At 37.6% G+C, this 22,044-nt stretch overlaps 1 protein-coding gene and 1 long non-coding RNA gene across 3 annotated transcripts in view; one reads left to right on the forward strand and one right to left on the reverse strand.

Moving 5' to 3' along the window:
- Positions 1-2,140: 2,140 nt before the first annotated feature.
- LOC128230406 (uncharacterized) lies at positions 2,141-5,946 on the forward strand. 2 transcript variants are annotated; one of them, XR_008260210.1, is made up of 5 exons: positions 2,141-2,216; positions 2,941-3,045; positions 3,531-3,659; positions 3,966-4,080; positions 5,257-5,946. It is a non-coding gene; the product is annotated as an uncharacterized LOC128230406 (long non-coding RNA). The 2 variants fall into 2 exon arrangements; XR_008260209.1 differs by lacking the exon at positions 2,141-2,216 and adding an exon at positions 2,309-2,395.
- A 10,757-nt stretch (positions 5,947-16,703) lies between these two features.
- Positions 16,704-22,044, reverse strand: part of LOC128230402 (deubiquitinating protein VCPIP1-like) — a 117,965-nt gene continuing 112,624 nt past the window's right edge. The window contains exon 19 of the mRNA XM_052942630.1: positions 16,704-21,290. Within this exon, the coding sequence (XP_052798590.1) occupies positions 20,904-21,290 (387 nt within the window). The 3' untranslated portion in view covers positions 16,704-20,903. The remainder of the gene's footprint in view (positions 21,291-22,044) is intronic.

Raw genomic sequence — 22,044 nt, forward strand, 5'->3', positions numbered from 1 at the left:
GATTTAAAAGAATGTTTAAAAGGGTTAACTAGAAATACATTCTGCATGCCCACGGGCAGATGTCGAGCCCGCTTTGTAGGTTTAAATTTTCACAGAAAGATTCATAATGGACATTTGTGAAGATGAAAGAATGATAATGACCTTGACCTTTGATATTGTGACCCCAAAAACAATAGGGGTCATTTACTCAATATGGGTGATCATCCTATCAGGTTTGGCAGCTGAAGGTTGAACAATAATTAAGTTATTGAGCGGAAACCGTTTTCAGTTTTAAGGTCTATGTAACCTTGAACTTGTTATTTGACATTTGACCTCTAAGTGTGACCTTGACCTTTGCCACAGAGACATAATTTTTTCGCGCGACACACCGCCTTGCCATGGAGAACATTTATGCCAAATTATATTAAAATCCCTCCATCCATATAGAAGTTATGCTCCGGACACGGATTTTGCGCCGACTCCAAGTGTGACCTTGACCTTTGACGAGCGGATCTGGGTGGTGTGCGCGACACGTCTTCTAATTAAGGTTAAAATATATCTCAAGTTAATGTTAAATTCCTTCAAAAAATGAGCGAGATATTTCGTCACGCAATCTGATTGGCACATACGAAATAAACAAGTCTCCGTGACGTCATATGGGCTGGCCACCGCTCTTCCGAATAACGGACGCGATCGTCGTGTTAATAAGATGCAATCGATTTTCTTAGAAGATAATCCAATAAATCGACTATTATTCTTTTGATATAAGTAGAAATAATATAAATGATAATATAAATATAAGAAATGAACGCCTTCTCGCTATAGTTCAACGGGTATATGAATACAACAAGTAGCGTGCATAGTTAACGTAAACCCCTTCGGGGTTTACGAACTATGCACGAGACTTGTTGTATTCATATAATCGTGAACCGACGCGAGAAGGCGTTCATTTCTTAAATATAGCTGCACTGAACTGCTCAGGGGTAGGGAGGAGGGCAACAGTAAGTGGTAGGTTGTTCCAATGGTACACAGTCCTGGGGAAGAAAGAACATTTATGATAATAAGAGGTTGCTGTAATTAACCTGTAACTCAGATCTTTTGCATGAATTGCTTATCCTTTTTGTGCTAAATGATTTCTAAAACCACTTTTCGAATGGTCATGAAAAGAAAAAAGGGATAATATTTTTAAGTCATTCATCATTGCTAGTTCCATTAATCTGTGTGGGACGTTTAATCACTATACAACTTTGATGACTACGAAAATGATTCAAATCACTAACAAACACTTGTCACTTACAGTGCACTTACAGTGATTCTGCTTGTATAATTAATAATTATTTAATTTCAATCGCAGAGAGGTTTATATAGTTGACTCCTAATCCAGTTGCACAGATTCGATTCTTAGGCGAGGAAGCTATCGAAGTATGTTACATCAGATCAGGATTAGACGAGTTCTGGTAAGAAGTCCAACGATACTAGATTGAAATCCAGCCACCCTCGCCCCCTGAAAACTAGCTAGTTCTGTGATTATAAATATTTTTGATTGTTGATATTCAAACAGGCCGTAAATTACAACAAGTAGTTGCGTATTTTGTTGATGGAACGTTCCTATGCAGTCCATCGCCTATGTTTTAAATGATAAACTGAGCAGCGCACAGTTTGTATGCCTGTCACCCATACACGACCCTGGTAGGCGTCGAACTCACAACGGTGAGGGGCAAGTGATTCTCGGTCGGAGACTTTAACCATTTTTTCTTTCCACACAAATAGGCATCGGTAGTGGTAATCCCTGAAGCTTGGATCAATTCCATCTAACTGCGGTCAAAAAAAAACGTGCAGTATGGACGCATGCACGGACGGGTGCCATCTCTCCTCCGATGTCTATGGATGAAGATAATTATGTTGTGCAAGTGTACCTTAGATAGGTTAGGTCAAGGTTTGGATTGGGGGGGGGGTCCTTATTCTATAGGGGGTCACATTTCTACGTGAGGGGTCATTTTTCTACGTGTGAGGAGTCATAATATAATGACCCCCCAGTCATAATATAATGACCCCCCGGTCAATATTTTATATAAAATAATGACCCCCGGTCATTATTTTATATAAAATAATGACCGGGGGGTCATTATTCTATGGGGGTCACTTTACAACGTTACACCGGTACAAATAAAAGGTGAATTTCATGCTATTGAAATTTATGTATTAAATACCATTGACTCTATTTGATCCGAAGAAACGTATGTATATTTTAAAAATACGCCTCCGACACTAGGTAACATTCGTTGTAAAAACCAGAGAAACGAAAATTATACACAACATGAGTTCACTGAAAACGTGGTTTTTCTAAAAGAAAAACGAAAGTGAAAATTTGATTAAACGTTTTTCCTGTTTTAAGGGAAGTACAAAGGATTATTTGGTTTGTATTTAAGTATGGGAGGGGTCTACAGTTTTCACTTAGTCAGATGTTTAATTGATGATTAATGCAGTTGCTGACAGCTTCAAAAAGCAAGTACACCTTGTGTAAATAGGTGTAAACATTAAGAATGAATACATTTTATGTCTATTTTTTAAATATTTGTAAAAAAACACATGTTTTTACACAAAGTTTGTGTTCGTCCTCAGTTTCGTACCGTTTCGTTCTCAAATATGTTTACAGTATGTAATAAAGACGTGTTTATATAAAATAAAGCCCGAGAAAAATGCCAGATTTAGGTTACATCAGTAGTTTTCTAACTGAAATGTGATATTGGGTTCATCTTCAAGTATTGGCTTCATCGCACCAGTCATGAGCAGCTTTTGGTTGTGGTGGAACACTTAAAAGTTGAACCCATCAATTTAAACTGGTATGCCAGAGATGTGTTAATTGAGTATGTTGTATAGGCTATAAGGGCGTCAATATGATTGTATGTTTGGGTAGGTGTTGTTGATTTATTTATTTTCCTTTCTTATTATTTTAACCAGACCCGGGAGGAACTGTAAAGAACCAGCCAGACAGCCCGCCCGCCGAGCTGCCCACCCGGCCGAGCTGTACTTTGTGTATGCCAACATGCCGACATGCTGTAATTTGTTAGTAATTCAAGATCATATAATGGAAAATTGTATCCAAACTGGACTTGTATTAGTCTTTGGTCTGTATTGTGCATCTATTCGCACATTTTGTTTGCTCTTTTATGCAAACATTACATTAAAATTTTATAAACAATTAAACAAAACTTACTGCACATTTGATGCAGAATGATGTTGTATTTAGTATGCATATGATTTTCAGCTTATGGTCAAGAAAACATCTACTACAACAATCACAGCAACACAATGAGATCCCTATTTTAAAGAAATAATGCCACCTTTCATTAATTCATTAATTCATTCTATCAATCATTCATATATATTCATTAATTTATTCAGTTTATACATTGAAAAACTTGACATTTCTCAAGGCAAAAGTGAGCCACTTTTATAAAGATTAGAGCCTTTTCCCTTCATGCATTAAAAAAACAACCTTAATACATTATAAATGTCTTAAAACCCTAATGTATTGTTTATTTCAATAGCCAGATTGGTTGCTGTAGCCACAGGGGAATTTTCAAGGACAAGAACCAGTGCTGGTAAAAATGTGGTCTCATGTGGTTTTCCATACCGGCTCTCAGCAAGGATTTCAGAGAAAGGAATACTGTCTCCAAGTAAGAAGAAATTCTAAGCATGTCTGGTTTTAATGCTTTCAAAATGCATCTGGGTACACAATAAGATGTGATTAACCTTTGAATTGTTAAAAACTGATAGCAAAATGCCCAAAAGACTACATATTTCATAAAATTTGTCCTGAAAATCTTTCAATTCATGAGCTTTTCTGCATATTTATCACATTTATGACCACATAAAAGGTTGTGTATGCCTCAAATGAGTGTTTACATGCCTTTTTCAAACTTAAACAGTATTGGCAGATATTTTTATAAGTGTAAAACATTGCTTTTGTGTATTGCTTGCAGATCATGATGTGCCAATATGCTCCAGTTAGCTGCGCCTTTTTCCTCCCACCGGTAGTCCTGCAATCTGAATCCAAGAGATGCAGCTCTGAATCCAATATTTCAAAAGAATGAATATGTAAGTCAACTCTGTAGTACTTGTTTGTGTGTAAATGTTCAAGAGTGAGATTTATAGCAAATCAGATGTAAATAAGCAACTTATAGACATTGGTGAAGTACTGTACTCTGAATTTAATGCCAAATCTAGCCTTAGAAACAGATACTTAAAGTGAAAAAAAAAATAAAAATGGGCATATTAATGCTATCTCTGCATTTTCTACATCATGTAGCCTCCTCATACATGAAAACACTAGCAGTTGTCATGAATCTTTCAGTTTTGGTGGTTTTTTGCCATTTCTTTTGTTGCGCCATTTGTCCCTGAAGCAAACAATTTGGCATATAGTGGTGTTTAGACTGTCTATAAACACATTATCACTAAATTTCTTTTGTTAAACTGAACAGTTCTGTTACCTTTGTATATGAGTGGATAAGAAAGGCAAAAGTTTGACAAGTTGAAGCATTTTTAGCTCTACTGGCCAAAGAGCTTATGTGATGGTAATTTGTACGTAGTATGTGCCTCCGTGCGTCTGTAAACAATTCAAGTTTACACGATACAGCCTTCAGTTTTGATTGTATCTTGATGAAACCTGTACAGTATCTACATATCCCTTAGAGCTCGGTTTCTTTTGAAAACCAGCCAGATCCGACCATGCTTGCCTAGATTATGGGCCTTGATAGTATAAAAATCCTGTAAACACGAGCCAGTATCTACATATCCATAAGAGCTCGGTTCCTTTTGAAAACCAGCCAGATCCACCCAGCCAGTAGAGCATACGCCCTTTTGGGCCTCTTGTTTATATAAAACTCTAAGCGCAAAAGAAGTGCAAAAACCTTATTTTGCTTAGAAAAAACTTATAAGAGTAGGCAGGTCATTTTTGTGGTGCTGTTCTATAGACACCATTGAAAGCTACAAGGAAAACTTTACTTGGTCAAATTATTCCAATGCATAAGGAAACAATGGCTCTTCAAAGGTTTGCAGCTTACCATTTGAGGGAAATGGCTGTTTCTGGTTTATATGAAAATACCACAGGTGCTAATATTTGTCTCAATCATTTATTGTTTAATATATCATTTCCAAACTTTCAGTATGTGTTGCATATAGCCTGCAGATGAACTATATGAGTTTTGTAGTCTGTTCCCCCCTCTATCATGCAATATATATTAACGACTATGCATGTGGTACATGTACTTTCAGAAAACTGAAGCCTTCAGGAAGTCAACGCCACCATGGTATTGATTTACTCAGCTGTGATGTACTCAGCTGTGATGTAACATGCCTTCAAGCCACTATCCGAAGAACATTCAGACATTCTAAATGGACCATTGCCCTGTTGCCATGGAAATCATTATGAAGAGAAGCACACAAACTGTCACTTGTTTTGAATACGAGATGTACCACAAACTGACCATAAACTTTTCGGATGATCTCTATATTTCATCAGCCAATTACGATGTAAATTTTACTGAATAATGACAAACAGTCTTACTCATGAGCATCTCTTACTCATTCGTATTCCACAACTAAACATGCTTGCAATTACACTGTGCCATCTATCATAATATAGCAATGCTGCAATGACCACATTTTTGTGCACCAGTTGTTGCTTCATACTGAAACTTTTATTGAAAATTGTGCATAAACACTGATAACACATAAATGTTTCATTCATACATTTGTAAATGTTCTTTCAGTGTATATGTTGATGATGTTAATACATATTTCATTTGCATTTACACATGTGTTTATTGCCAACCTCATCAAAACATGCATAGTTTGCTCACATACATATTTCCAACACAGACATTTACTGGATGTATATTACTACTTTTCCTTGATTTCGATATGTAAATAAAACATTGTACTACTCGTTTGTACAAAACACTTTTCATTTGCTATGTTGTTTGTTTCCATGTTCTGCCTGCATACAGATGGTATTTTCATATCAATTTTTAGCTTGACTATTCTTAGAATATGGAGAGCTATTCTACTCACCCAAGTGTCGGCGTCGGCGTCACACCTTGGTTAAGGATTTGCGTGCAAGCACACATAGGTTAATATCTCAGTTACTGCTTGAGGTATGGCATTGAGACTTGATACAATGGTACTCAACCATCCAACCTACTTAATAAACCTAGTAAGATAACTCTAATTTGCATTTAATGCAAATTATAGGCTTTTATTTGACTTAGAAATTCTGGTTAAGGTTTTGCCTGCAAGCACACATAGGTAAATATCTCATAAAGTACTTGAGGTATTGCATTGAGACTTTATACAATGGTACGCAACAATCCAACCTACTGAATTAACAAAGTTAGATAACTGTAGTTTGCATTTAATCCAAATAATAGGACTTTATTATTCGACTTAGAAATTCTGGTTAAGGTTTGAGACATGATACAAGGTACTCAACCATCCAACCTAATTAATTAATCAAGTAAGATAAACAAGAGATGTTTGTCAAACATTATGCCCCCCCCCCCCCCCCCCCCCCCCCCCCCCTGAGCGCCATGTTGTCAGGATTATATGGACAATTGAATGAAATATGCATGGACCGAAATGACACCCGATTTGTCACTGACATTGGATGCCGTTAAGGCAGTTTTAAGATTATGACCATTCAAAGTTTGAGGATAGAGTGTGTTATGACCATGTCCTTTGACTCTATGACCTCAAAATCCATAGGAGTCATCAGCTGGTCACCAACAATCAAAAGGCAAGTTCGAGGGCCATGGGTGCAGGCATTGACAAGAAATCACACAGACAAGCTTTTTTCGTTCAAGGTCACTGTAACCTTGACCTTTGACCCGATGACCCCTAAAATCATAAGGGGTCATCTACAGGTCGGACACAACTCCAAGTCAAGTTTGAGAGCCATGGGTGCAGGCATTGTCTAATTATCACTTGAAACATTTTCGCATTCAAGTTCACTGTGAACCTAACCTTTGACCCAATGACTCCTGAAATCAATAAGGGTCAACTCCTGGTCAGGCCCAACTTACATGTCAAGATTGATGATCATAGATTCAGGCATTGTTGAGATATCACTGGGAGAAGATTTGTTAACTTTTTTGCGTTAAAGGTTACTGTGACCTTGACCCCCAAAGTCAAGAGGGGTCATCTACTGGTCAGGCCCAACCTTCATGTCAAGTTTGATGACCATAGGTCCAGGAATTGTCGAGTTTGCTTTCAAGGTCACTGTGACCTTGACCTTTGACCCCTTAAATCAATAGGGGTCATCTATTGGTCAGGCCCAACCTCCAAGTCAAGTTTGAGGGCCATGGGCGCAGGCTTGTTGATTTATCACTCGGGCAACCTTTTATCGTTCAAAGTCACTGTTACCTTGACCTTTGGCCCAATGACCCCTAAAATCAACAGGGGCCATCTACTGGTCAGGCCCAACCTCCAAGTCAAGTTTGAGGGCCATAGGTGCAGGCATTGTCGAGTAATCACATCGACAACCTTTTACCAATCAAGGTCACTGTGACCTTGACCTTTGGCCCGATGACCCCCAAAAACAATAGGGGTCATCTACTGGTCAGGCCCAACCTGAAAGTCAAGTTTGAGGGCCATGGGTGCAGGCATTGTTGAGTTATCACATGGACAACCTTTTACCATTCAAGGTCACTGTGACCTTGACCTTTGGCCCGATCACCCCCCCCCCAAAAAAACAATAGGGGTCATCTACTGGTCAGGCCCAACCTCCAAGTCAATTATGAGGGCCATGGGTGCAGGCATTGTTGAGTTATCACTCGGACAACATTTTACCATTCAAGGTCACTGTGACCTTGATCTTTGACCCTATGAGCCCGAAAACGATAGGGGTCAGCTACTGGTCAGGCCCAACCTCCAAGTCAAGAACGAGGGCCAAGGGTGCAGGCATTGTCGAGTTATCACTTGGACATCCTTTTACCATTCAAGGTCACTGTGACCTTGATCTTTGACCCTATGAGCCCCAAAAACAATAGGGGTCAGCTACTGGTCAGGCCCAACCTCCAAGTCAAGAACGAAGGCCAAGGGTGCAGGCATTGTCGAGTTATCACTTGGACATCCTTTTACCATTCAAGGTCACTGTGACCTTGACCTTTGGCCTGATGACCCCCAAAAACAATAGGGGTCATCTACTGGTCAGACCCAACTTCCATATCAAGTTTGATGACCATAGGTCTAGGCATTGTTGAGTTATCACTCGGACAAGCTTTAAAATTATTTTACCATTCAAGGTCACTGTGACCTTGACCTTTGGCCCGATGACCCCAAAAAACAATAGGGGACATCTACTGGTCAGGCCCAACCTGAAAGTCAAGTTTGAGGGCCATGGGTGCAGGCATTGTTGAGTTATCACATGGACAACCTTTTACCATTCAAGGTCACTGTGACCTTGACCTTTGGCCCGATCACCCCCCCCCAAAAAAAAAACAACAATAGGGGTCATCTACTGGTCAGGCCCAACCTCCAAGTCAATTATGAGGGCCATGGGTGCAGGCATTGTTGAGTTATCACTCGGACAACATTTTACCATTCAAGGTCACTGTGACCTTGATCTTTGACCCTATGAGCCCGAAAACAATAGGGGTCAGCTACTGGTCAGGCCCAACCTCCAAGTCAAGAACGAGGGCCAAGAGTGCAGGCATTGTCGAGTTATCACTTGGACATCCTTTTACCATTCAAGGTCACTGTGACCTTGATCTTTGACCCTATGAGCCCCAAAAACAATAGGGGTCAGCTACTGGTCAGGCCCAACCTCCAAGTCAAGAACGAAGGCCAAGGGTGCAGGCATTGTCGAGTTATCACTTGGACATCCTTTTACCATTCAAGGTCACTGTGACCTTGACCTTTGGCCTGATGACCCCCAAAAACAATAGGGGTCATCTACTGGTCAGGCCCAACCTGAAAGTCAAGTTTGAGGGCCATGGGTGCAGGCATTGTTGAGTTATCACATGGACAACCTTTTACCATTCAAGGTCACTGTGACCTTGACCTTTGGCCCGATCACCCCCCCCCCAAAACAATAGGGGTCATCTACTGGTCAGGCCCAACCTCCAAGTCAATTATGAGGGCCATGGGTGCAGGCATTGTTGAGTTATCACTCGGACAACATTTTACCATTCAAGGTCACTGTGACCTTGATCTTTGACCCTATGAGCCCGAAAACGATAGGGGTCAGCTACTGGTCAGGCCCAACCTCCAAGTCAAGAACGAGGGCCAAGGGTGCAGGCATTGTCGAGTTATCACTTGGACATCCTTTTTTTACCATTCAAGGTCACTGTGACCTTGATCTTTGACCCTATGAGCCCCAAAAACAATAGGGGTCAGCTACTGGTCAGGCCCAACCTCTAAGTCAAGAACGAAGGCCAAGGGTGCAGGCATTGTCGAGTTATCACTTGGACATCCTTTTACCATTCAAGGTCACTGTGACCTTGACCTTTGGCCTGATGACCCCCAAAAACAATAGGGGTCATCTACTGGTCAGACCCAACTTCCATATCAAGTTTGATGACCATAGGTCTAGGCATTGTTGAGTTATCACTCGGACAAGCTTTAAAATTATTTTACCATTCAAGGTCACTGTGACCTTGACCTTTGGCCCGATGACCCCAAAAAACAATAGGGGACATCTACTGGTCAGGCCCAACCTGAAAGTCAAGTTTGAGGGCCATGGGTGCAGGCATTGTTGAGTTATCACATGGACAACCTTTTACCATTCAAGGTCACTGTGACCTTGACCTTTGGCCCGATCACCCCCCCCCCAAAAAAAACAAAAAAAACAATAGGGGTCATCTACTGGTCAGGCCCAACCTCCAAGTCAATTATGAGGGCCATGGGTGCAGGCATTGTTGAGTTATCACTCGGACAACATTTTACCATTCAAGGTCACTGTGACCTTGATCTTTGACCCTATGAGCCCAAAAACAATAGGGGTCAGCTACTGGTCAGGCCCAACCTCCAAGTCAAGAACGAGGGCCAAGAGTGCAGGCATTGTCGAGTTATCACTTGGACATCCTTTTACCATTCAAGGTCACAGTGACCTTGATCTTTGACCCTATGAGCCCCAAAAACAATAGGGGTCAGCTACTGGTCAGGCCCAACCTCCAAGTCAAGAACGAAGGCCAAGGGTGCAGGCATTGTCGAGTTATCACTTGGACATCCTTTTACCATTCAAGGTCACTGTGACCTTGACCTTTGGCCTGATGACCCCAAAAAACAATAGGGGTCATCTACTGGTCAGACCCAACTTACATATCAAGTTTGATGACCATATGTCTAGGCATTGTTGAGTTATCACTCGGACAAGCTTTAAAATTATTTTACCATTAAAGGTCACTGTGACCTTGACCTTTGACCCGATGAGCCCTAAAATCAATAGGGGTCATCTACTGGTCAGGCCCAACCTTCATGTCAAGTTTGATGACCATATGTCCAGGAATTGTTGAGTTATCACTCGGACAAGCTTTGGTCTACCGACGGATCGACCGACCGACATACTGACATGCCTGTGCAAAGCAATATACCCCTATTCTTCGAAGGGGGGCATAATAACTTGAATGGGTTATCCTGTGTTATATATTTGTCACACTGAATTAAATCTGTATTAACGCACATATGTATCCAAAGCATTCTAATGATGTTATGCTTGAGTATAGATATCATCACTTATACTTAATCAGTCTGTGTATTAACTTTATGAGATATTTGGTTTGTTACTATGACATATATATATATATATATATATATATATATATATATATATATATATATATATATATATATATATATATATATATATATATATATATATATATATATATATATATATGCACGAATAAATCTATATAAATCTCTCCATTTTATGGTATTTATTGCAGAAATGAACATTTCCTTCAGGTTGGACTGGTTTTATATTGTTTTGGCTGTAAATATGGTAAAGAGTCTTAAAAGATGGCATACGTTTCCTATAAATATTTATGAGATTGCTATCAATTCCTCAAACTGTATCATTAGTTCAAATCTTAAAAGATAAAAATCCCAGTCACAATTCAAAAGTTTTTATCCAAGTGTTATAAACATTTATCAGGAAACTTCTCTGCATGTTCTCTTGAACATTAATGAATATGAGTCACCTCAGATTTAAAACATGGTCACAAGGTAAAATCTTAGAGAGAAAAATCTGTCGTAAATTCCATAGTTTTAACCCAATTGTTATAAAACTTTGTCATAATGCCTACATGTTGTCTTGAACAACTACATGCCTCACCTCTGGTCAAAAACTAAGTCACTATGTCAAATCTGAGTGGAAAAATCCCAGTCATAATTTATTCATTTGTTTTTTTCCAATTGTTATGAAACTTAGTCAGAATAATCGTCTGCAATTCGTCTAGAACAATTATGAATATGGATCACCTCAGGTCAAAGACTATGTCACTAGGTCAAATCAGATAAAACAACATTCACTTGCTATTCTTTAAACAGATATAAATAAAAGTCCTAAACCAAAACATTTAAAATTATATCCCATATCCCCATTTTATGATTGGAAAGAATCACTATACACATATTATGTATATATGCTTTGGTTAATATTAAACAATGAACTGTCGCTTAAAATTAGACGAGTTTCCGAAAAATGACAGTAATTTGGAATATACACTCATGGAATCAAACAGGTGTCATTTATCCATACCCATGTTAGCTACTATGGCTATATTGTTTAAACAACAAGAACATGATGGCTCTAAATGGCACACCTGAGTTGAAGTTTTAAACCATTGTTGTTTCATGAGAATGAATGAGTCTATTGGTTTATGGCTATGCAACTAGGGATTAAACTATAATACAATATTGTCAAATGTTGTATGATAAAGGACATCCAAGCACAACTTTCATATTTGTGTTCAAAACTTTAGTCATGGTCCAAGTTTCATGACCATGGCTTCAAAAAATAAGAAAGTCAAAACATTGAAATTTGCTTTCAAAACTGTACACATGGCCCAAATTTAAGTACTTCAAAAGGTCACAGTGAGGGTCATCTGAGAACAACATTGATATTTGTTTATAACTGTACACATGGTGCAAATTCCACTGCTGTAAGCACCAAAAAAGTAAAAAAAAAAATAGGTCAAAAGGAATGGTTCAGCTTTGACCACAGGGGCATAATTAAATAAACTTGGTAGAGGGCCATCATATGATGCTACATAACAAATATCAATGGTCTTGATCTTCATTTTTGAGACAAGATTTTCAAGTGTTTCTTATATAAGTCTATTGAAAACTTGTTGAACAAATTTGATAGGGACCACTATATGATGCGTCATACAAAATATCAAGGGCCTAGCGGTTTCAAACAAGAAGATTTTCAAAGATTTTCCTTATAAAGGTCTTTAGGAAACTTGTGAACCCCAGGGTGTGGCCAGCTGATGCAAGGGGCAAAGTCAAGGTCAAGGGGATGGATCCAGCTTTTTGACCACAGGGGCATATTTTGAACAATCAATGGTACAGGACCAGTATGTAATGCTACATACCAAGTATCAAGGGTCTGGGCCCAGCTGTTTAGGACAAGAAGATTTTCAAGATTTCCCTTAATATCTTTATGTGATGCCCACCAGGGTGTGATCAATTTTGACATAAGGGGCTTAATTTGATCAATCTTGGTAGAAGACCAGAGAGAAGTGTTACACACCAACCCTTACATTTTTGGTCGAAGATGTTTCCTTTTGGTTGCCATGGCAACCAGTCTTCTGCATTGAATTCATTTTTTTGAACATTTTTGAAAGGGCACCCAAAAAACATCCCTGTGGAGTTTCATCAAAATTGTTCAAGCAGTTTAGGAGATGTTGATTAAAGCAATTGTTGAATATGGATGCCGGACATAGACCGACTTCAACAGCTAAGGTTAGCTAAAGAGGAATTGGATGATGATGTAAAGCCTTATCTTTTAAAAAACTACAATGTTCAAGGAATACAATGTCAACCCATAAAGTGATTCCTGATCATTCAATATTTTTGAAATTCCCACGTCCCAAGTCCAATGAGAATGCGTGATTGCAAATGTGTCTATAAACATATTAAATTTAAGGTTTAATACAGACATGCATGTTCACTGTTTCTGCATTCTTGTGAAGTCCATTTCTTATGCCATTATTAAAGTGGCTTGAAATTGTTCTTTTCTGATTCATCTAAAATTATTCCTTATCAATGTTTATAAATTATGAAATACTCAGTGCATTACTCAAATAGAAGCATGGCACGGTGTGATATGATATTTATTAACATTTACACCTCAATTTCCATTACTTAAATGAACTGCCTTTTATTTTTGTAAATGTTCTTCTTGTACAGTTTATTTAAAAAATAAATGTTCTAAATATATTTCTCTCCACAATATTTTGTACATATATAATATACTCCATCAACTGTGGCAAAGTTACTAATTTATGACAGGTGTGCCATGGAGCATCAATGCTCATCTTTTTTTTCAGTCGAAAAAGGGGCATAGCTCAATAATTGATAACATTTGGCAACAATTATTCAAATGAAAAAAAATGTCAGATTTTTCAGCAAAGTTGAATTACAACACTAACAAGAGGGCCATGATGGCCCTAAAACAATCACCTAAGCAAAGGGCCACAACTGTGTGATAAAGCATTAATAACAAGAGCTGTCACAGAGACAGCGCGCTGGACTATTCCGCCGCTTTTCACTGTAAGGATTAAAAAGTTTTGGCGAAACACGCATGGATCACTGTTAGATTAGATTTCAATGCAATACATGATGTGCTGAGATATTAACATAAATGTGGTTACATGCAAAATTTTAACCAGAATTTTTAAGTCTAATAATAAAGGGCCATTATTTGCAAAATACAGTTATTTTACTTGGTTATTCAATTAGGTTGGATGGTTGAGTACCATTGTATAAAGTCTCAATGCAATACATAAAGTAGTTGCTGGATTATTAACCTATGTGTGCTTACATGCAAAACCTTAACCAGAATTTCTAAGTCAAATAATAAAGGCCCATAATTTGCATTATATTCAAAAAAGTGTTTTCTCCCACCTCAGATAAGTAGATCCATTAATTTAACCATGCTAGATATACTTATCTTGCCCACGGGCGAAGATAAAATGCCCGTATGGAACTCCTTTTTTAATGGTCACAACATTGTAATTACCTCCCTTGTTGAAGACTGTCGTCAGTAGCATCAAGGAAATCTTGTCTTATGGTAATATTTAGAACGCTAATTAATTATTTCTCGCTTCAAATGTCACCATAAAACAGTTTTCAAGCACCATTCAAGAAATAATGCTTCATTCTCCTTAGAACTATTTAAAAAGACCGATTTGACAATTAACATTTACTGGATCATTGCGCGCATATCCATGACAACCACGTGCTATCGCATATCCATACGCATTCACTAAGCACAAAAGAGTTCCAGCAAAAAATACATTTTTACTTAATTTTGTTTAACTGAGGTGGGAGAAAAAGCATCTACCATAGCCGCTCGTGTAAGATAGGTTCATCCAGACCCTCACGCAGGGTGTTTTGCAGAAACTCGGTAAACCTCGTTTCCGCAAAACACCCTACGCTCGGGTCGGAATGAACCTATCTTACACTCTCGGCCATGGAAGATACTTATAATCTTACTTTATTAATTTAGTAGGTTTGATAGTTGTGAAAACATATTTAAAGTTTCAATGCAATACATGATATATTTCCTGAGGTATTGACTTAAATGTGGTTACATGCAAAACCTTAACCAGAATTTCTAAGTCGAATAATAAAGGGCAATTATTTTGCATTAAATGCAATATTTAGTTATCTAACTTGGTTAATTAAGTAGGTTGGATGGTTTAGTACCATTGTATCAAGTCTCAATGCAATACTTCAAGTTGTTGCTGAGATATTAACCTATGTGTGCTTGCACGCAAAACCTTAACAAGAATTTCTAAGTCGAATAATAAAGGGCAATTATTTTGCATTTAATGCAAACTAGAGTTATCTTACTTGGTTAATTAAGTAGGTTGGATGGTTGAGTACCATTGTATCAAGTCTCAATGCAATACCTCAAGTAGTTACTTAGATATTCACCTATGTTTGCTTGCACACAAAACCTTAACCAGAATTTTTAAGTCAAATAATAAAGGCCTATTTTTAGCATTAAATGCAAACTAGAGTTATCTAACTTGGTAAATTAAGTAGGTTGGATGGTTGAGTACCATTGTATCAAGTCTCAATGCAATACCTCAAGTAGTTGCTGATATATTAACCTATGTGTGCTTGCACGCAAAACCTTAACCAAGGTGTGACGCCGACGCTTGGGTGAGTACTGTATAGCTCTCCTTATTCTTCGAATAGTCGAGCTTAAAATGTTGGAATTTAAACATATCTTTACTGATGACTATACATTGTTTTATATTTGTAAAAGTTCATGCAATGAAGCTACCTGTAACGTTTCATTGAATTTGGCCTGGTAGTTTCAGAGATCTTTTTAAAGCAAAACAGTAAGTCAGCCACGTTGTTGTTGTTGTTGATGTTGATCAATCTCAATGCCTTGTTGTTGTTTTTGACGAGGGTCATGCAATGAAGCTTCCTGTAAAGTTTCAGAGAATTTGGCCTAATAGTTTTAGAGGAAATGTTTTTTAAAGCAAAATAGGAAGTTGTTGTTGTTGTTGATCAATCGCAACCCCTTGTTATATTTTCGTATAAGATTACCCAAGGAAGCTTACTGTAAAGTTTCATTGAATTTAGACTGGTAGTTTTAGTGGAGATGTTCTTTTAAAGCAAAGCAGGAAATTGGCCATTTTGTTGTTGTTGTTGTTGTTGTTGATCAATCGTGACCCCTTGTTGTATTTTTGTAGAGGGTCACCCAAGGAAGCTTCCTGTAAAGTTTCAATAAAGCAAAACAGGAAGTCGGCCATTTTGTTGTTGTTGTTGATCAATCATGACCCCTCGTTGTATTTTTGTAGAGGGTCATGCAATGAAGCTTCCTGTAAAGTTTCATTGAATTTGGACTGGTAGTTTTAGAGATGTTTTTTTTAAAGCAAAACAGGAAGTTGGCCATTTTGTTGATGTTGTTGATCAATCGTGACCCATTGTTGTATTTTTGTAGAGGGTCTCCCAAGGAAGCTTCCTGTAAAGTTTCATTGAATTTGGAGAGGTAGTTTCAGAGGAGATGTTTTTTAAAAGCAAAACAAGAAGTCAGCCATTTTGTTGTTGTTGCTGTTGTTGTTTTTGTTGATCAATCATACCCCTTGTTGTATTTTTGTAGAGGGTCACCAAAGGAAGCTTTCTGTAAAGTTTCATTGAATTTGGACTGGTAGTTTCAGAGGAGATGCTTTTTAAAGCAAAACAGGAAGTCGGCCATTTTGTTGTTGTTGTTGTTAATAAATCGTTACCCATTGTGAAGTTTCATTGAATTTGGCCAGGTAGTTTCAGAGGAGATGTTTTTAAGCAATTGTTGACAGACGGACGGATGGACGGACTGACTGACAGACGGACGACAGACAAAGACCGATCACAATAGCTCACCTGGAGCACTTTGTGCTCTGGTGAGCTAAAAACCTGCCAAAACTGTCTTCTACATGGAATGCTATCGTTTCAGGAGGCATAATACTATCAATGTCAAATGAGAACGAAACACCGAATAATGCTCAAATGTTCCATACAAAGTTTAATGGATCTACATTTACAATCATACAATAAAAAGTCATACAATCAATTATTTTTGGGTTGTTGATCTAAACATCTATAAATATATTTTAACAATTCTTGCTTAATTATGCTCATATTTAAATGTTCACCTTGCAAGAGAAAGGAAGGTCTAGGCCATATCTAACACAAATCTTGAGTGGGATTCAGTATGAGCTATCCCCTTTCACCAACAAATTTTAGAACAAACTACATATATTCCTAAAACAGAGTAAATTTTAAATAAAGCATAAACTGGCATTAATATCATAGATTAACAAACAAACAAATTCGTTGAATTGATATCCCCAGCCCAATCAGGCAAAGTAGATGGAATGGAAATCAAGTGTTGGTGAAATATTGTAACCAATACATGCAATACAGAGCTGGATTTGAGATGTTGGCCATAATTGTTTGAACTAAAAGAATATTGTATATAGTGAAGCATTGCGATTTGCCCTAATAACCTAGTTTTTGACCCCATGTTACCCAGTTTCAAACTAATGAAAGATTTATCATGGAGATTGGATCAGAAATATTGCAAAAATATAGCCACTAGAGTGACACAAAAGGTTTTTTGACCTAGTGACCTAGTTTTTGACCCAATTTAACCAAGTTTCAATCCAGTCCAAGATTTCACTGAGGCAAATCTTCTGATTTAATTTCATGAAGATGTGAGGGGATTTATTGCATCTGTTTGTTGCCAAGATTTCTGTAAGATTTGACCTTATGGCCTAGTTGTTGACCATGTGACCCACTTATTAAGTCAACCAAGATAATATCAAGGGAAACCACAGTTTGAACAAAGTCAGACCCAGACGTGCAAACCTCTGGCAATATAAGAGAGGTAGATTTGGGGCTCCTAGTCGGTAGATTGGGTTCAAAAGCGGTAGAATTTCTAAATCACTTGAATTTTAAGTAAAAAACAATGATGGATACAATGTAAACAAACAGTTGATGGTTTTTTCTATTTTTTAGATTTTTGGAAAATACGTCATGGTTCAGGGTCATTTCAAATGTTATGTTTTTGATTGAGAAAATAGAAGGAATATTACGTCTGGCTTGTGAAAACTAAAGCTTGTTTTAAGTAGAGCCGCTGATAAATCAATCAGACTGCCCAAACAGGTCTAGTGCAGTGTGTAAGTGCAAACAACTGCAGGTTGTGTATGTTAATTTTCGTGCCAAAATGTTTTAAAATTTTATACATCGAAGGTAATTAATAACACCTTGGGAATGTTATCTTTATAATGTTTTGAAAGCATTATAATATGCCTTTAAGATACACAAAGAATGCTGATTAGTAGGATGCCAATTAACAAAGAATGCTGATTAGTAGCATGCCAGTCTTTTGTGCCATAATTTAGCAACGACCTCGCCTGAGGTGTCAAGTGATTTTACAAATTGTTAAATGCATCATTTTCTTTAAAGGCCTAGTTTAAGGAATGTTTAGCATGACAATCTCCTGCTGCGCATCTCCTGCTTATTGCACTGATGACAAAGTAGTCACCAATTTTCTGTTTATTTGTTTATTGGCTCAGGGCAATTTAGGGTCCACTTCTAAAATAAAACCTCCAAAACTGCACAGCAGGATATTCTAATCAGAGATATGATAAGACAATTAGGCAATTAGATTAAGATCAATACACAAAGGTTGTGTACAATACACGGCTTTGGGTGGTCACTTATAGAAGGAGAATACACATGTCTGTCATTCCAATCCATAGCATTATTATAGTTTTGGACATGATTTTCAAAGATTTGACCTATTCACATAGTTTTAGGCCCCATGTGACCACTTATAAAATGCAGTGAGATTTCATCAATGGTAACATTCTGTCCAAGTTTTAACATTATCTACCCAATCAGTACCATTATAATTGGTTCCAAAAAAAAAAATTTGACATTTGACCTAGTGACCTTAATTTTTATCACATGTGACATAGTTTTAAATTAAATGTCCAAGTGATCATACAGGGAAAGATTCTGCTTAAGTTTGATGAATATTAGACCATAAAAGTATCTTTCATGTGTTTCCAGTCTGGATAATAAAAAGTTGACCCAAAGGCACACATGTAAGCGGGCAACAATGCTTGCCCAAGGGTCGGATTTTTCAAATTTTTAAATCCGGAATTGATATTTTTCTTGCATACCTAAAATTATCAATTTTTGAAAAAAATAGTATCTAATGCATTTTTGTACATTTCACCAAAAAGCGAATGCGATGTTGTGTACTGACCTCATAAAATGTAGTAATTTTAGATCACTTTTGAAGTCAAACAGTTCCACTAAAAATTGTTTTTTGATGATTATTCATTTTTAATTTTAATCAAAAGTCTTCCATACTCATAATTTTATTGTGTTTTATTGAAATGGCATCATGTTCTTTACATAAACAATACAATAAAAGAAATAAGAAGTCGCGCGTTGATGAGAGTGAATCAACATGGGAGGGTGTAAGACAGGTTTTTCCAGTACTGGTCACATGACCAGAAACACACGTCTGATATGCAAGAAAATACAATGCCTCTAGTTTGTTGCAAAGATTTTTCTAAGACTTAATAAGCCTAATGATCTTGTTTTTGACCCCATGCGACCCACTTTTACAAGCGGCTGAAATTTGATCAAGGGGAACATTCTGACCAGGTTTGAACATAATCTGACCCATCCCTACCAAAATATAGTTTTGGGCAGAAGAAAGTGTGAGGGACAAACAGACGGACAGAAAAACGGACAACACCAAAACATTATTCCCCTGCCTTAACGTTCAGTTTGACAGGAGATAATGAACAATGTCCTTTGCATTAAAACAGTTCTGACACGCATCTATTTTCCATTAACATCACAAAAACATTAAATTTGCTTTGCAAAATTGTGATTTAAAGTGTTAAGAAAAAGAAATAAAACATGATTTGACATGATATGTCTAACACCCATAATGTACAAGTGCCATGATAATTCAACACTTCTTATCTAAACAATTGCATAACCAAAGTGAATTTTCATCTATTTCATATAAGTATCTATCATGTGTTTCCGGTATGGATAGAAAAATCCGACCCTCGGGCACGTGCGTAAGCCGATAACGAGGCTTGCCGGGTTACCGGCCACGCAGCGTGCCCGAGGGTCGGATTTTTCTTTTGTACAATTACATCAAAACACGCATGCGACATTGTTAACTGACATTATAGAGCGCAGTAACTTTAAACTAGAAATGTGTCCATAGGACACGGATGCCCCCACTTCGATTTTTTGTCACAGAAAATAAGCCATAATGATTATTCAGGATAATCTGCACATATAGGATAAGTTGAGTTGAGTTGGGTTTTACGGCATCGCAAGACTGTATAGGTTATATGGCGCCATTCAGGCAGGAAAAAACTTGTTGGATCCACATTGGACACATACTTTTCAAGAATTAGATTGGAAACATATATTTTTGAAGTATTTTTGGCAAAAAAGGGCCGTAACTCCTAAATGACTAAAGCGATTTCCATGACTATCGAACTTGATCAAGATATTATAGTCACAAACATGTGTTTAAAGTTTGGTGAGGATTGGACAAACAGTTTTCAAGAATTAGATTGGAAACATATATTTTTGAAGTATTTTTGGCAAAAAAGGGCCGTAACTCCTAAATGACTAAAGCGATTTCCATGACTATCGAACTTGATCAAGATATTATGGTCACAAACATGTGTTTAAAGTTTGGTGAGGATTGGACAAACGGTTTTCAAGAATTAGATCGGAAACAATCTTCGGGACGTACGTACGTACAGACAGACAGACGTACGTACGGACAAGGGCAACCCTATATGCCGCCACTTTGTGGGGGCATAAAAACTAAAAATAGCGTGTTTTTTTACTATTAATTATTTTCAATTTTAATTAAAAGTCTTGCAAACATTTATATTTGATTGCGCTTTATTGAAATGGCATAATATTTTTTTCATAAACCATACAATAAATGAATTAAGAAGTGGCGCGTTGTTGCGCGTGACTCATCTTACATTGGGTATGTAAGATGGGTTTTTCCAGCACTGGTCACATGACCGGAAACACACGTCCAGTATGCAAGAACACTCTCTCTATAATGGCTAGTTACATGTATATATGTTTGATTACTGGTTGGCATTAGCAACTTGTGTCTCATTGGTAGTTTATTCATCTGTCTCAGTGAACATGTCACTGGCTTTCTTCTCTTTATCAACTGTCTCTACTTGTTTTTCTGCCTGTGTTTCCATTGTGTCCCAAGAGCCATATCTCACTGCATTGTCCACCAGTGTATCATCTATGGCCACCTTCTTGCATGTGTCTTCCTTAGCCTCACTTTCTGCATCAACCTCATCACCAAGGTCAGTACCAGACTTGGCAAACTTGGAGCATATGTAGAGGCGTTCATCAACCACCACACAAGTGGGATCCTCTCCTACTTGTATGACCCCCATATCCACCATCTTTCCACCAATGTCAGCCTCCATTTTGTCTGCTTCAGTTTCAATTACAGCCAGGTTAGGTTCCATTTTTTTATTATCATCTTCATTGTCCTGTGCAGATTCATGGAAGAAAAATAGATATGTATATAATTACCAGTAAGATGGATGAAAGGTCATAATCCAAAAATATCATTAAGAATTTTACTTTACCTTTGTTGAAGAAAGACATTAGATTGTGTTCAAACTGTGTAAATATTATTATCTTGATAAAACTCGATAAGTATCTAAAATATTAAAACACCAGTCAAATGTAGACAAGCAGTTTATTCAACACAGAATGTAATAAAACAAGAGATGTTTGTCAAACATTATGCCCCCCCTGAGCGCCATGTTGTCAGGATTATATGGACAATTAAATGAAATATGCATGGACCGAAATGACAGCTGATTTGTTGCTGTTTTAAGATTATGACCATTAAAGTATGAGGATAAAGTGTGTTATGACCGTCATGACCTTTGACTCTATGAACTCAAAATCCAGAGTCATCAGCTGGTCACCAGAAACCTAAATGTCAAGTTTGAGGGCCATGGGTGCAGGCATTGTCAAGTTATCACAAGACAAGTATTTTTTCCTTCAAGGTCACTGTGACCTTGACCTTTGACCCGATGACCCCTTAAATCATAAGGGGTCATCTACAAGTCAGATGCAACTCCAAGTCAAGTTTGAAGGCCATGGGTTCAGGCATTGTTGAGTTATCACTGGGACAACCTTTTACCATTCAAGATCACTGTGACCTTGACCTTTGGCTCTATGAATCCTAAAATCAATAAGGGTGATCTACTGGTTAGGCTTAACATCCATGTC

The sequence above is a fragment of the Mya arenaria genome, chromosome 4 (genome assembly GCF_026914265.1).
Source record: "Mya arenaria isolate MELC-2E11 chromosome 4, ASM2691426v1".
Classification (NCBI taxonomy): domain Eukaryota; kingdom Metazoa; phylum Mollusca; class Bivalvia; order Myida; family Myidae; genus Mya; species Mya arenaria.